General features: G+C 39.7%; 2 protein-coding genes across 11 annotated transcripts in view; both read right to left on the reverse strand.

Moving 5' to 3' along the window:
- Positions 1 to 403: 403 nt before the first annotated feature.
- On the reverse strand, positions 404 to 8915 carry tox4b (TOX high mobility group box family member 4 b). Of its 10 annotated transcripts, none has more exons than XM_039663770.2 (9): positions 8770 to 8915; positions 6996 to 7064; positions 6560 to 6799; positions 6108 to 6368; positions 4604 to 4906; positions 4180 to 4260; positions 2732 to 3349; positions 2081 to 2229; positions 404 to 1610 (listed from the first exon to the last, which is right to left on the reverse strand). In XM_039663770.2, the coding sequence occupies exons 1-9, from the start codon at positions 8773 to 8775 to the stop codon at positions 1553 to 1555; spliced, it is 1785 nt and encodes a 594-aa protein (XP_039519704.2). In that variant the 5' UTR covers positions 8776 to 8915; the 3' UTR covers positions 404 to 1552. The 10 variants fall into 10 exon arrangements, with proteins under 10 accessions (XP_039519704.2, XP_039519695.2, XP_039519686.2 ...); XM_039663761.2 differs by having other exon boundaries at positions 4604 to 4903; positions 6954 to 7064; XM_039663752.2 differs by having other exon boundaries at positions 6954 to 7064.
- Positions 8916 to 9920: 1005 nt separating this feature from the next.
- Positions 9921 to 13740, reverse strand: part of slc12a6 (solute carrier family 12 member 6) — a 30144-nt gene continuing 26324 nt past the window's right edge. Inside the window, exons 22-25 of the mRNA XM_039663802.2 lie at positions 13626 to 13733; positions 11896 to 12122; positions 11181 to 11314; positions 9921 to 10893 (exon numbers count right to left, since the gene is read on the reverse strand). Of these exons, the coding sequence (XP_039519736.2) occupies positions 10802 to 10893; positions 11181 to 11314; positions 11896 to 12122; positions 13626 to 13733 (561 nt within the window). The 3' untranslated portion in view covers positions 9921 to 10801. The remainder of the gene's footprint in view (positions 10894 to 11180; positions 11315 to 11895; positions 12123 to 13625; positions 13734 to 13740) is intronic.

The raw sequence follows: 13740 nt of genomic DNA on the forward strand, positions 1-13740 counted from the left end.
TGTGATCTCTGCTTGTTCATGAAACTTATTTTATGTATAATCTCATACTAAACCGTTATATGGTAATGACACCTAAAATAAATTAGTCAGATGTAAAATTGTCATGTTACTAACTGATAGCATCTAACAACTAGTCAAGTCACATGGTTTTCTATTATGCTACAGATACTCCAGATTACAGTGGCACCATTCTGGATTAACAGAGAAATTACGATTTTATTGTGTGTTTACAATAGTGAAAACCACTGCTGGATAAAACAGTTTATGAAATCAAAGATTCTGATAATTATCGAGACAATTTCCTGTTGAACTATTACAATGAGTAATTTAAAAGCATTCCTCTGTAGTTTTCACCTGAAGAATCACCAGGATTATAGACAGAAGCACAACAAACACATCACTGTTGATTTCATGTCTTTTATTTCATTTTTTTTCCCCATTTGATTGATGTCATAAACTCAACAGAACTGAGATGATGATCACACAACAGTCCAAAAAAGTAAAGTAGTGAAGAAAAATCGACATATTTCCATGAGCAGTTAAAAGTATGATGTCATTTCCTGTACATTTCCCTATTATAAAATGCATTGTTTTTTGTCCCACAGCATCACAGTAAGTTTTACTCTTGATGATGTAAAAAGATAATAAAGCAAAAAAGTACTACAGTAAACCAACCTATTCCCTTCTTCTCCAGGTCACTGGTGGGATTCCCAGGGAATGTGTGAACTAATCAAATGCAATGGATAAAAGCGTCTGCCAAATGCATCAACGCAAACGTACAATATAAGAAAATCACCATAGATATGAAATCTCAAACCGCTTTTTAGAAGGCTTGTCATTGTGCGGAATCTCTACTGTAGCAGTAACCATAGCAACCACAGAATTGTAGGCATAAAATGTAGCTGGTAACCATAGCAACCACGGAATTCTGGGTTTAGACAGTATCTGGTAACCATAGCAACCACAGAATTCTGGGTTTAGACAGTATCTGGTAACCATAGCAACCACAGAATTATGGTCATAAACTAGCTGATGACCATAGCAACCACAGAATTCTGGGCATAGACGTGGCTGGTAACCATAACAACCACGGAATTATGGTCATAAACTAGCTGGTGACCATAGAAACCATAGAATTCTGGGCATAAAGTGTAGCTGGTAACAATAGCAACCACATAATTATGGACACAAACTGTAGCTGGTAATCATAGTAACCACGGAATTCTGAGTATAGACAGTAGCTAGTAACCATAGCAACCACATAATTCTGAGCATTGACAGTGGTCAATGTTTGGAAGAGCTGGAAGATCAAAGCCTGTTTAAAATACAGTCGATATTCACCTCAGGGTTTTAAACCAGTCTTTCATGATTCAGAACATCCTGTACGCAGACACACACACACACACACACACACACGAGCGCAGCTCATGAACCGTTTCTGGCCTGTGTTTCACATACACACTTACCTTACCTAAATCATTTTAAATACTCATAAAGTAGTTAGTTTGAGAAAGCCATGATTGAGTCTGTGGATCTGCACTGATCTGTCCATCTATGTGACGGTGGTGGAGTTCTGTCCTCGGATCGCACACCAGGCCATGAACACGTCCCTGCAGGAGAGACGACGTCACATCATCATTACATCATCACTTCAGACGGTTCACTTGATCTGTTGATCTGACCCTGAAAGAGTCTTCATATGAAGCTGAATCTATAATAAATGAGGCCTTTTGTTTGAAATCAAGCGACTGACTGAATAATAAACGTTCATCAAATAATCCCAATATTTATCATAAGTTTCATTTTGTATTTTCACTAAACAATTTAGTGCAAATGCTTAAAGCTGAATGCACACAGACTCATGGGTAACTGTAGGGACATAAAGTGAGGACGGTCCCCATCGGTAAACACGCTTATAAATCATACACAATTATTATTTTTTTGAAAATGTAAAAATGCAGAATGTTTCCTGTGATGGGCAGGTTTAGGAGTAGGGTTAGTGTAAGGGTATAAAAAACATAACGTCTATGGAGAGTCCTTACAAAGATAATAAACCAGACGTGTGTGTGTGTGTGTGTACCTGCAGTGGGTGGCCACACACTCGTTGCTGCAATACTCTCGGTCCCAGTCTTTGCTCTCTATAGGCGGGTTGTTGCAGCCGGCGCGGACACACACACACACACTGGGAGCGTCGGCAGGAGCCGGAGAAACACTGAGCTCCACCTCCATCTAAACAATAAACAAATAACAATAAAACACTTTAAAGATGTAAAATAAAACAAACATTTTCCAAACCACAAAAAAGTAGAAACGTATTTCCAAAAAAAAAAAAAAAAACAACATTATGATTTAGTATATATTTTTGTATTGTTTTTGTTTGAAAAGATATAAAAAAAATCTAAAATATTCTAAAAGGAATAACAATTTATAAATCTATAAATAATAAAAAAAACATAACATAAAATCTACAGAAATGTACAATAAAAAAATAATGAAAATAAAACCTAAATAATACATTTTCTAAACCACAAAATCGTAAGAATAACATAACTAAAATAAAAACGATCAAAATGGATAAATTTCTAAAAATTAATGGTTTAACATTTTTTTTTTATTTCACGTTTAATGATTTATTTTAAAATTATTTATGTAATTACTCACGAACCCCCTGCAGTTCCTTCGCCTACAAAACAACCGAAAAGCAATAAATAGAATTTCCGTTCAGACTCACCGCTTCTTCCGCCGTGTCCTCTGTTGCCGACGGCGACAGGGTGGCGACGATGGCGGCGGGTGGCGGCACCTCCAGCGTGGCGGCGGCCGATGATGCGAGCGGCGTCACAATTATCGGCGCGCTGGCGTCGCTCTGCGGGACAATCTTGATTTGCAGAGGCGGCGGCGGCACCGTGGCAACCACCTGTCCGGCGAGGGCGGCGGCACCGCGTGGTTTCGCTAGCAGAGGGGGCGGAGCCTGGGAGTGCACCATCTGCTGCAGCCGCGGAGGGGGAGGCGTGTTCTGCATCTGCTGGAGGGGCGGCGGCTGACGGGGCGACTGAAGCTGCTGCCGGGAGATGATGATCTTGCTGACCGTGGGCGGGGCCGGGGGCTTGTGAGCGGGCGGGGCCGGAGGCGGGGTCTTGTGCGCGCCAGTGCGCGAGCGCGTCGTCACCTGCGGCAGGTCTAAGATGATGTTGGACGTGCAGATGTTGGTGATGGTGTTGTTGTCGGGCGCGTGGACAGGGATGCGGGAGGAGCGCGATGGGGGCGTGGCAGGCGTGGGGGCAGGAGGCGGAGCAACGGGTGGGGGAGGGGGAGGAGACGCGGGGGCATCTAACACTTCAATAGTTGGCTGCTGCGGGAAAACAAAACACATTAACTGATGCATTTAACAACTTGTCAAGTCACATGGTTTCCTGTAATGCTACAGATACTCCAGATTAACTGAGAAATTACGATTTTATTGTGTGTGTTTCAAATAGTGATTCTCCCACAGACAACTAAACAAAGTAACATGTAAATACTCGAGGTTCTGACAAGATATGACGAGTGAATGATTCAATGACTCGTTCATATAGACTTCACTTGTTTCATATCAAAACACAGATGTAGTTTTGCGAAATTAAGACTTTTAAAAACTTATCGTCACATTGTTTTCAGTTGTGTGACGTGATAAGTCCTACAGCTTGTGTATCTTCTGCTACACACTCACGAGCATCTACTTATTCTGCACAAAACGAGTACGTACTTTTAGGGCGTAGAACAAGCCGACGAGTTGAGGAGTTGAGGCGCCGAATCTCGATTCAAACGCATGTTTGCAGTCACTTGTCGCCACCTACTGGCATAACGCTGTAATCGACAATCGTTACTTGAAGCACATAGTTACTTTCACGAGCTGATCTACTCTATGTTGATCACTATCGTAGACATCAGTGTGTATAATAGACACGTTTAGGAACAAGATCGCGCGAGTTTGAATCGAGATCGCGATCTTTTAACGATTAATCGTGCAGCTCTACTCCGGACTCAGCTTTGTTTTTCCTAGTCGGTCTCAAAATCAATTGAATTGCAATTACAGAAATGGAATAAGTCACATGATCCGTCAGGTGTGAATACAGGCGTAAACGCAGTCGTTCTTCAGATCGGATCGGCCGAAGCGGACGATAATGAACAGAAGAGCTGTACCTGAGACAGCTGACTGGCTTTATAAGCGGCCAGCGCCTTCAGGTACTCCTTCCTCGCCGCCTCCGTCTTCCTCTTGTACACCTGGGAAGGGGAAAACATTGGGATTTTGATCAAATGCACTCATTAGTTGAACGTGAAAAAAAAAAATCTGTAAAATAAACGATTTAAACATTAAATGTCAAAATAAAAGTCCCATCTCAGACACATCGGCTACATTGAAAAACTACCAATGAAAATAATTAAAAATGCAAATTCATTAAAAATAAATCTGTAAAATAAAACCATTAAAACTTTAAGTTTCAAAATAAAAGTCCACATAGAAAACTACCAATGTCGATCATTTAAATGACATCATTAGTTCTGAAGACAACGCTTCAAAAGAATTAGAACAATTTTGTCCAACCCCTGAATGTCATGCTTGTACCTGTTTCTGCTCTTCTCCCAAACTATCCCACATGGAGGCGACGATCTTGGACACCTCTCCGAACGTGGCGTTGGGATTCTGGCCTTTAATGGCGGCCTGTGTGTCCCGGAAGAACAGCGCGTACGCCGACACGGGTTTCTGCGGCTCGTTCGGGTCTTTCTTCTTCCGGCCCTTCTTCCCGCCGACTCCTTTGCGTACGGGAGCAGAAGATACTGGGATGGGATGGTCCGGCAGAGACGGAGAGAGAGCGATAACGCCCGGAGACACGGACAGAGACACCGGAGAATCCACCAGAACGCTCTTCTGAGCCGGAGCGGCGCGACACATGGGGAGAGACGAGCGGGAAACAGAGATCAGTTCTGACACACACTCCCGAGGATGGAAAACTTCGCAGTGTAAGAATAGTAGAGGGTTTTGTACTCCCAAAAATAGTTTGTAAAATTGTCTGAAATAGTAGTTGACCCATATTGATTTTATTGATGGCCAATGGCGATTTTTTATTTAATTAATTTTTTTTTTTAACTTGATAGAAAAAAAATTTTATTTAAATTTTAAATGTCTAAATAAAAATCCCAATGCCGATGATTAAAAATTAATAATAAAAAAAGAATCTGTAAGTTTTAATGTCAAAATAAAAGTCCCATCTCAGACTGATCGGCCACATAGAAAACTACCAATGCTGATAATTAAAAATGAAAACGGACAGAAACCTCTTTAACTCTCTGGGGTTGTTCGGCCCAAATGGACCCGAAGAATTAAAATACATTTTTTTTTAAATCACAGCTTCCTCGGAATGGTCCGAAATTTGGTGACTTTGTTGATATTTGGTATTTGAACACCCAAAAAAATTAAGGACAGGATGTGAGTAGTCTAAGTGGTTGTTAAAAAAAATAGTCACACTTGGGGTGTTCGGGTCCAAACGGACCCGCATGGAAAATGAATGGGAAATTGGCAAAAATGTGAAAATACTGAGTTTTTTTTGTGCGTACAATCTACAAATCAGCAACGATCTTGAAAAAAAGCACACAACAGTAAAGGGGTGAATCTATAAAACATCAAGAGTGCAAAACAGACACATCCAGACACACACACAAACACACTTTTATACACAAACACACCAAAAAATTCAGATTATACATGTGTTTTGCATTTTTAAAATGCTCAGTTTGTCCACCAGATGGCATCCATCTCATTTCAAAAATTGCTTTTATGAGGCCTAGGCTTGACTCTAAAATGAAATACAGCTTTAAAAAAATATATTTTTTCTATTATGTTCAATGGGGGGAAATTTTGTCATAATTATTGCATTAATACTAATTATAATTTTTTTTTTGAAATTCTCAAAACACCAAAATAGAAAAGAAAAAATATTGATTAAATCATGATTTTTTTTTTTAAATATGAATCTATTTGGACCCGAACACCCCGAGTGTGACTCTGAAACGAACAACCCCAGAGGTTTAATAAATAAACAATAAAAGATCGTGTCAAACGCAAACCCTACCCGTCTGAAATCGTCCATGTCGTCGTCGTGCAGCGAGTCGGACGGCGAGTCGGCGGGGGACAGCGGCTGGTCAGGTGACTGTGGGCGGGGCAGGATGGCTCCGCCCCCTAGACTCAGGCCGAGCTGCGCGCTGAGCTCTGATTGGTCGATGGTGGTCAGCTGGTTGTGGCCCAGCAGGCCGTGGTTCATGTCACTCAGAGGGACGTCGATGGTCATCGGAGAAGAGCTACTGAACTGAGAGCCAATCGGATGGCCGAGATCCTGCAGCGGGAAAACATTCATAAAAATTCATATTAGGAAAATATTAAAGCATGGGTCGTTCGCCTTTATCTATTTAAATTGTATATGTTATATATTTAATTATGCAAATATATGGTTCAGATCACTCAAACCACTTTTATGATGGATAGATGTTCAGCTCAGTGTAGCGTGTGTGAGTGTGTGTGACGCACCATCAGGCTCAGGTGCTCCAGCGGCGCCGGCGCGCTCACGAAGGTCGATGCGAACGACGGGTCGTTTCCTCCTACCACAGCGTTCCCGGGAACACCGGAGCCCTCCCCGAAGTGAGCCACGACGTCCGACACGCCGAGAGCCGAGTCTGTGTGTGTGAGCGTGTGTGTGAGGGAGTCCGGGTCCAGCGAGATCGGCGGGATCTCAAACTCCTCGTCACCCAGACTGGGAGTGTGAAACGTCTGCACACACACACACACGATGATGATCGACTCAAACCAGTGATTTACAGTTCATTTCAATAAAACCAAAGGCTGAAATCGTGACATGATTCATGTTATGATAATGAGTGTGTGTGTGTGTGTGTCTGAGAGAGTGTGTGTGTGTGTGAGGCACCTCTGCATGCTGGATTTGCGCGGGGAACGTGGAGAGTCGTACCTCTGAGGAGGACAGGAAGTGATGCCCCTCGTCGCTGATGGACAGGAAGTTGTCATTGCCGCCTGGGAACTGAGAAATACGCAAACACACAACATGAACGCATTTTATATCAATTCATAATGTCAAACTTTAATAATGTGAATGCTGATAAACTGATAAAAACAAAACGACCCCGGGATTTTACAAACAAAAACACCATGTTTCTTTGCTACAATACCGTCCTGGTAAATACTATAATTATAAAGTTACTGTAATCAATCATTATGCAAATTTACAGAATGAGAGGACAAATGTAATATTTAATATAATATACAAAATTAAACATCGAAAATTAAAATATAAAGGAGCTGAGTAAAAGATCTTCAAAAAAATCTAATTTCAAGAAAATAATAATTTACAGAAAATGTATAGAAATTGCGTTCATAAAGAGCGATTTAATGTTAAAAATAATACACAAATATACAAAATTCAACAATATAAAAATTTTGCTTGAATAAAAATAAAATAGATAAATCACAGAAAAAAAATTTACAGATAATTTAAAGACAATTCAGTTCACACAAAAAGAGCTATTTAATATTAAAATTAATTCACGGAAATAATAACATCACGCAACTCTGACAAACAAAATCTAGAACTTTAAAATATAAATTTCCCGGACTAAATTCTCAGACATTTCCCGTTGCGCTCCGGTCACCTTCTGCACGGCATCGAATCCGTTAAACGCCTGCGGATCCAGGAACTCCGGGTCACCGGGATTCCCGCTTCCGTCCGAGAGGTCCGCGTAAAAATTCAGGTCCATATCGCGGTGAACCGGCGACACCGAGACCTACGAAACCCGATGAAACGTTAAACTAACCGCCGCGAGAACCTGTCAAAACGCACCGAAGGAACTCCGTGACGTCACGAGGACTGAATCGGGCACGCGCGTTCGATCATTCCGTTCGATTTCAGGCCTGCAGTCGCGAACTGCGGTTCCGATCATATGCAAAAACAACCGTTACAACCCTGTAATGCACATTTACACACTTACGACGAAAAACAGATACACTGATTCTGAATCAATCGCGTTTGATGATTCCGACTCGAGTCCGCATTGACGTGAGGTGAATGACAGCACACACGTGACAAACCCGATATACATTAACAGACACAACCGCACTCTTCGTGAATAAAGAGAATAAGCTGTTGTTATGACGGCTTTGTAACGCGTTAATACATTTATGCGTTTAAAAACATCCGATCGACTAGCGCTTTTCCAGCTGATCTCAGCGCTGCTCGTGCACAAGCCTCAGGAACCGCAATCGAGCGAGAATCACGGATCTGACACTCGACGGGGACGAGGTCTGATTTAATACGTCATTTAAAGCGATGCGTACTGCAAATTACACTCTTTTATGAACATAACGGGATCACAATATATCTTAAATACCCACAACTAAAGCGTGAAGACTGTAAACAGCATTATTAGAAACTAAATGTGTCGTTTAATAAATGATAAAACCCCCACTGGCTCGCGGTAATGGTATGTCCCACGGCCTATTAAAGAGTAAACATTACGTATCCCATATAATGACTATATAATTAATGCTTCAATGGCTCCAAGTTTATTCTTTACAATACATCAAGGTGTTTATGAGTGTATATTTAATCGAATAATTGTGTATAATTGAAGAGGAGTGTGCTGATGGGACTGAATGAGTTTTCACTGATGCTTCGGGCTCTAACTTATACACACATTCAGCACTTTCTACTGACAGCTTGGTCTTCTTACCTCCATAATCGCCCTGAAATCGACACACTTTTCTCTCTGTTTGTGTGTGTGTGTGTGTGTGTGTTTGTCCGATCAAAGCGATTCTCACGGAAAAAACACAAACAAATCGCCCATCATGGCACCCGCTTTTCCGGGTTAGAGATGAGCGGAAGTGACGCAGAGGCCCCGCCCTTCACAGAAACTCTTGTTGTTGTTTTTTTCGTAAAGACTTTTCTATAATATGGGATCTTTTCAACAAATAATTTATAGTTCGGTTTAAATTTAAGGTATCTTGCTTTGTGACTATTTACCCATCACACAAACCAAGTCCTGTCAGAAACACTAGAGAAAAACTAATACGTTTATTATAATAACGTTACTTTAATATTGTAATGTTATAAGTAACGAAAATATTATAAATATGCAATATAGTACACATATGTAGTAAAATACTAATTGTATTATAGTTTATAAGTGAAATGTATTATTTTATTAAATATAAGCTCACATTTCTACATAAGGTCATTAAATGGCTTTCCTGAGGTAATACGTAAATATTGAGAGCACTTTTCATAACAATAAATATAAAATGTTACTAACTACTGCAAAATTATAATTTAGTACCATAAACAAGTATTATCTTGTCTGATAAGTATTATAATACTTATCATATATTATAATACTATATAATAAGTATTATATAATACTATATAATAAGTATTATATACTATATTATAATACTTATCTTATTATAATACTTATCCGATAGGTATTATCGGACTAAAATATAGTCAAAACATCTAATTGGAAAAAAAAAATACAAATAGTATCATAGGGTTAAATAAAAATGAAAAATTATAAATCTCAAATGTATTTGTATATTTGGTTTCCATAATAGTGTTAATAAAGAATGAGGGATGTTTAAACTCAAATTATTATATATTTTGTAAGATATTTCACTATTTGTATATTTGTAAGACTAATATACAGATCTGTTCTGAAGCATTTATTCCATATTTACCAAAAACATTATAATAATATAAATCCCCACTCTTGCTTAGTAAGCTAAAACCAAATTTATAAAAATAATAATACCTTATTTTCCATACGAGTAAATGTTGCGTATGGATAAAAGCAGATTCCCAGGAGAAAGAAACAAGAAACACACCAAGTTAGCATTTTTAAAAGAGATGTATAACTGTGGTTTTATTTTTAATGTGATAAAAATAGCAGATAACACTCGAATGAACAATGACGAAGAAATTCACAATCCCTGCACATAAACATGTAAGCAACTTATGATAAAAAATTAAAAAACATAAATGCATAGCATACACCTCCATAGATAAAGCAGGACACAGACACACACACACACACACATGTATTGCTATGATGATCATGCAGAACTAGCGCGAGCGAGCGGCGTCACATGACTGTTACGAAACGCCGACCCTGACATTACACACACACAGAAATATACAAAGAAATGTTAAAAAACTGGAACTTGAACTTGAACTGGAACTGGAACTGAACTTTTTTATACTTTTATTTCCTTTTTTTTCCACATTTATGTCTACATTTAAGCCGTGGCCACGAGAAATAGACATATGAAAAACAATTTGAAAAGAGTGTAAATGTGTTTATGATGATGATGATGTCAGGATCGGCCCTCCACAGACGCCGCCCTCTCGCCGCTGCAGCCAATCGCGGTTCATCTTCTGCGCGGAGCACAAACGCCGTTGTGTTTCACCGAAGATCGCATTAGTTGAACGTTCAAGTTCAGATTCCTTTCTCACACACACACACACACTAGGTCCAGTATCAAACGCTTCGGCCCTGAGTCAGTCGCGCGATTGGTCCGTCACATGCACCAGGCTCGATGACATCATATGTGTGCACAGATATTGCTGCATGTCGTCATACGGTTGTGGCGGCGCAAACACTAAAATCGAATGATTATTATTATTATTGTCATTAGAGCGCGAGAGACGCGGCTGCCAGTATCGTCAGGGGTCATCGCAGTCAAGACGACACGCTGGCCTCTGATTGGCCCTCAGGAGTAGATGGTGATGACCTCACTTCCTCCGCCTCGCACGAGCAGCACTCGCTCCAGACCCTCGGTCAGCACCTCCAGGAACTCCATGTCTGCGGGAGGCCGGGTCAAGGAGCTTTACACACTCACTGTTTTATCTAACAAACCATACATCCATGACCCCGTCATAAGAGCGACAGGACACCGTCATGAACATGAAAGAGCTTTTAGATAGTTCAAATCTCAAAAAAATGGTATTCGGACCAGCCCTGAGTTTTTGTTATGACACTTTGACATCAGCAAAACAACATTGTCCAGCACTTCTGACCCAGGACACACCCCGAGACACACACAGCACGAGTTACGATGACACTATGACACACTTCCAGCAGAAGGATACAGTTCTCGTCCCCGTCCGTGTTCCTGGGCGGCCCGGGCATGTTGAGCAGCACCAGCCGAGCATCATGGGACTTGTTGACGATCACCTCGTTGAGTTTCACAGCCGTGTGCATCCGCCGGACATTAGACTGATCCCTGCCAGAAATACACCACTTAAATATTATAATATTACTATAATAACACAACATTATTTGTAATTAAATAATACATTAAATTAAATAATAAAAATCTAAATAAATAAATAAAAATACTTTTTTTTATTAAATATAATATATTTATAATTTTAATATTTGATATAAAAGTTAGGGATGGGCAACGGTTAATCGTCATTTAAATTAAATGTGTAATTAATTTGTATATATAAATACCCACACATGCATGCATGTATATATTTAAGAAAAATGTGCATGTATATATCTTATATATATTTATTTACAATTAATATTACATATAAATATAAATATTTGATATATTAATAACACATTTTTCTTAAATATATATGCATGCATGTGTGGGTATTTATATATACAAATTAATTATACACAACACACACACATATATTATGTAAACACAGACTTTTATTTTGGATGCGATTAATCGCGATTAATCGTTATAAATAAAAATATGTAACAATAAACATAATTTTTGATTGGCATTTTTGATCATAGTATTAGTATGAGCATGTGACCCTGAGCGAGTGTGTGTGAGCGACTCACGGCCGTATGTTCAGCATGTCCCTGAAGCCCTCCGGTGTGCTGCAGCACGAGGCCGTGTGTGTGTGTGTGTGTGTGTTGCTGAGCAGCTGCAGGGCCCGGTCTTTGGTCCAGGTCATGTGGACCCGCCGGTGATCCGCGCTCTTCTCCGGCCCGTCGGTGTCCTCGTCCTCGTCAGAGCCGATGCTCGTCAGGCGCAGCATCGAGTTCCTGTCCTTCACCAGCTGTGCCTGACACACACACACACACACACACTTCATAAAACGCACGAATGCTACAGGAATATTTTAGATAACTATAATCATAGCCCTCCTTGTTTCTGTGTCTACTGCTGTCTTTCTAGGGTTCGAGGGACAGTGAATCTACAAGCAGACACTAGACACACTACGGGTGCGCGATATTGACCAGAAATCATATCGAAAACTATATAATTATAAATAGTGTGCTATTTTTATGAGTTTCGGCCGGCTGATTCATTTAGGAACCAGGAATCATTGAATCATTCAACAAGTCACTGTTATTGAGTGAGTCATTGAATCATTTAACAAGTCACTGTTAATGAGTGAGTCATTGAATCATTCAAAAAGTCACAATTAATGAGTGAGTCATTGAATCATTCAACAAGTCACAATTAATGAGTGAGTCATTGAATCATTCAACAAGTCACTGTTAATGAGTGAGTCATTGAATCATTTAACAAGTCACTGTTAATGAATGAGTCATTGAATCATTCAACAAGTCACTGTTAATGAGTGAGTCATTGAATTATTCAACTAGTCACTGTAACTGAGTGAGTGAGTCACTGAATCATTCAACAAGTCAATGTTATTGAGTGAGTCATTGAATCATTCAACAAATGACTGTTATTGAGTGAGTCATTGAATCATTCAACAAGTCACAATTAATGAGTGAGTCATTGAATCATTCAACTAGTCACTGTAACTGAGTGAGTGAGTCACTGAATCATTCAACAAGTCAATGTTATTGAGTGAGTCATTGAATCATTCAACAAATGACTGTTATTGAGTGAGTCATTGAATCATTCAACAAGTCACAATTAATGAGTGAGTCATTGAATCATTCAACAAGTCACAATTAATGAGTGAGTTATTGAATCATTCAACAAGTCACTGTTATTGAGTGAGTCATTGAATCATTCAAAAAGTCACAATTAATGAGTGAGTCAGTGAATCATTTAACAAAATGGAGCAAAAACAGACAATATTGTACCTAAAACGTAAGTCACTTAATATTACCTTATTTTTATTGACCTGTTGTATAAAATTAACAAATCGCACTTGTAATTGTGCTGATATCTGGAGGAAATCTTCATGTGATATTGATGAACAACATTTATATTTATAGAAATATATAAATAGATATATAAACACATTAATTACACAATGCTCACAGTGTATGTGTGCGCTAGGTGTGTTTTAGTGAAGCGCATGATAATGTCAGGTAAAAAACAATCCCGATATATATATCGCACACCCCTACTAGACACGAACACACACACACACACACACACGTCCTCTCTAATCTTAAACACTGGCTACGTCTGAAGCTCACTAGAGCTGAACGAAAGCTTGAACTCACGTCATCAAAGCTCCAGCGCACTCTCTTCACATCGAGTCCAGGTCAGAGGTCATATGAGCAGATGAAGTGAGTATTTCATATGAACACACACACACACACACACACACACACACACACACACACACCCGGCTCACCTCTCTCTCGCGGTCCGACTTGGACAGACGCATCTGCCTCAGCATCTGCGATCTCTGCTCCATCATCAGAGTCCTCTCGTACGTGTACGCGCTGATGTCACTGTCGTGCTGGAAC

This window comes from Pimephales promelas, chromosome 1 (genome assembly GCF_988280905.1).
Source record: "Pimephales promelas chromosome 1, fPimPro1.hap1.1, whole genome shotgun sequence".
NCBI classification, from domain to species: domain Eukaryota; kingdom Metazoa; phylum Chordata; class Actinopteri; order Cypriniformes; family Leuciscidae; genus Pimephales; species Pimephales promelas.

Coding starts and splice junctions, on each gene's coding strand:
- tox4b (XM_039663713.2), bottom strand. CDS start 7,797: ATGGACCTGAATTTTTACGCGGACCTCTCGGACGGAAGCGGGAATCCC. Junction 2,230..2,731: donor AGGACACGGCGGAAGAAGCG/GTGAGTCTGAAC, acceptor TTTATTGTTTAG/ATGGAGGTGGAGCTCAGTGT. Junction 1,611..2,080: donor TGTGTGGCCACCCACTGCAG/GTACACACACAC, acceptor TCTCTCCTGCAG/GGACGTGTTCATGGCCTGGT.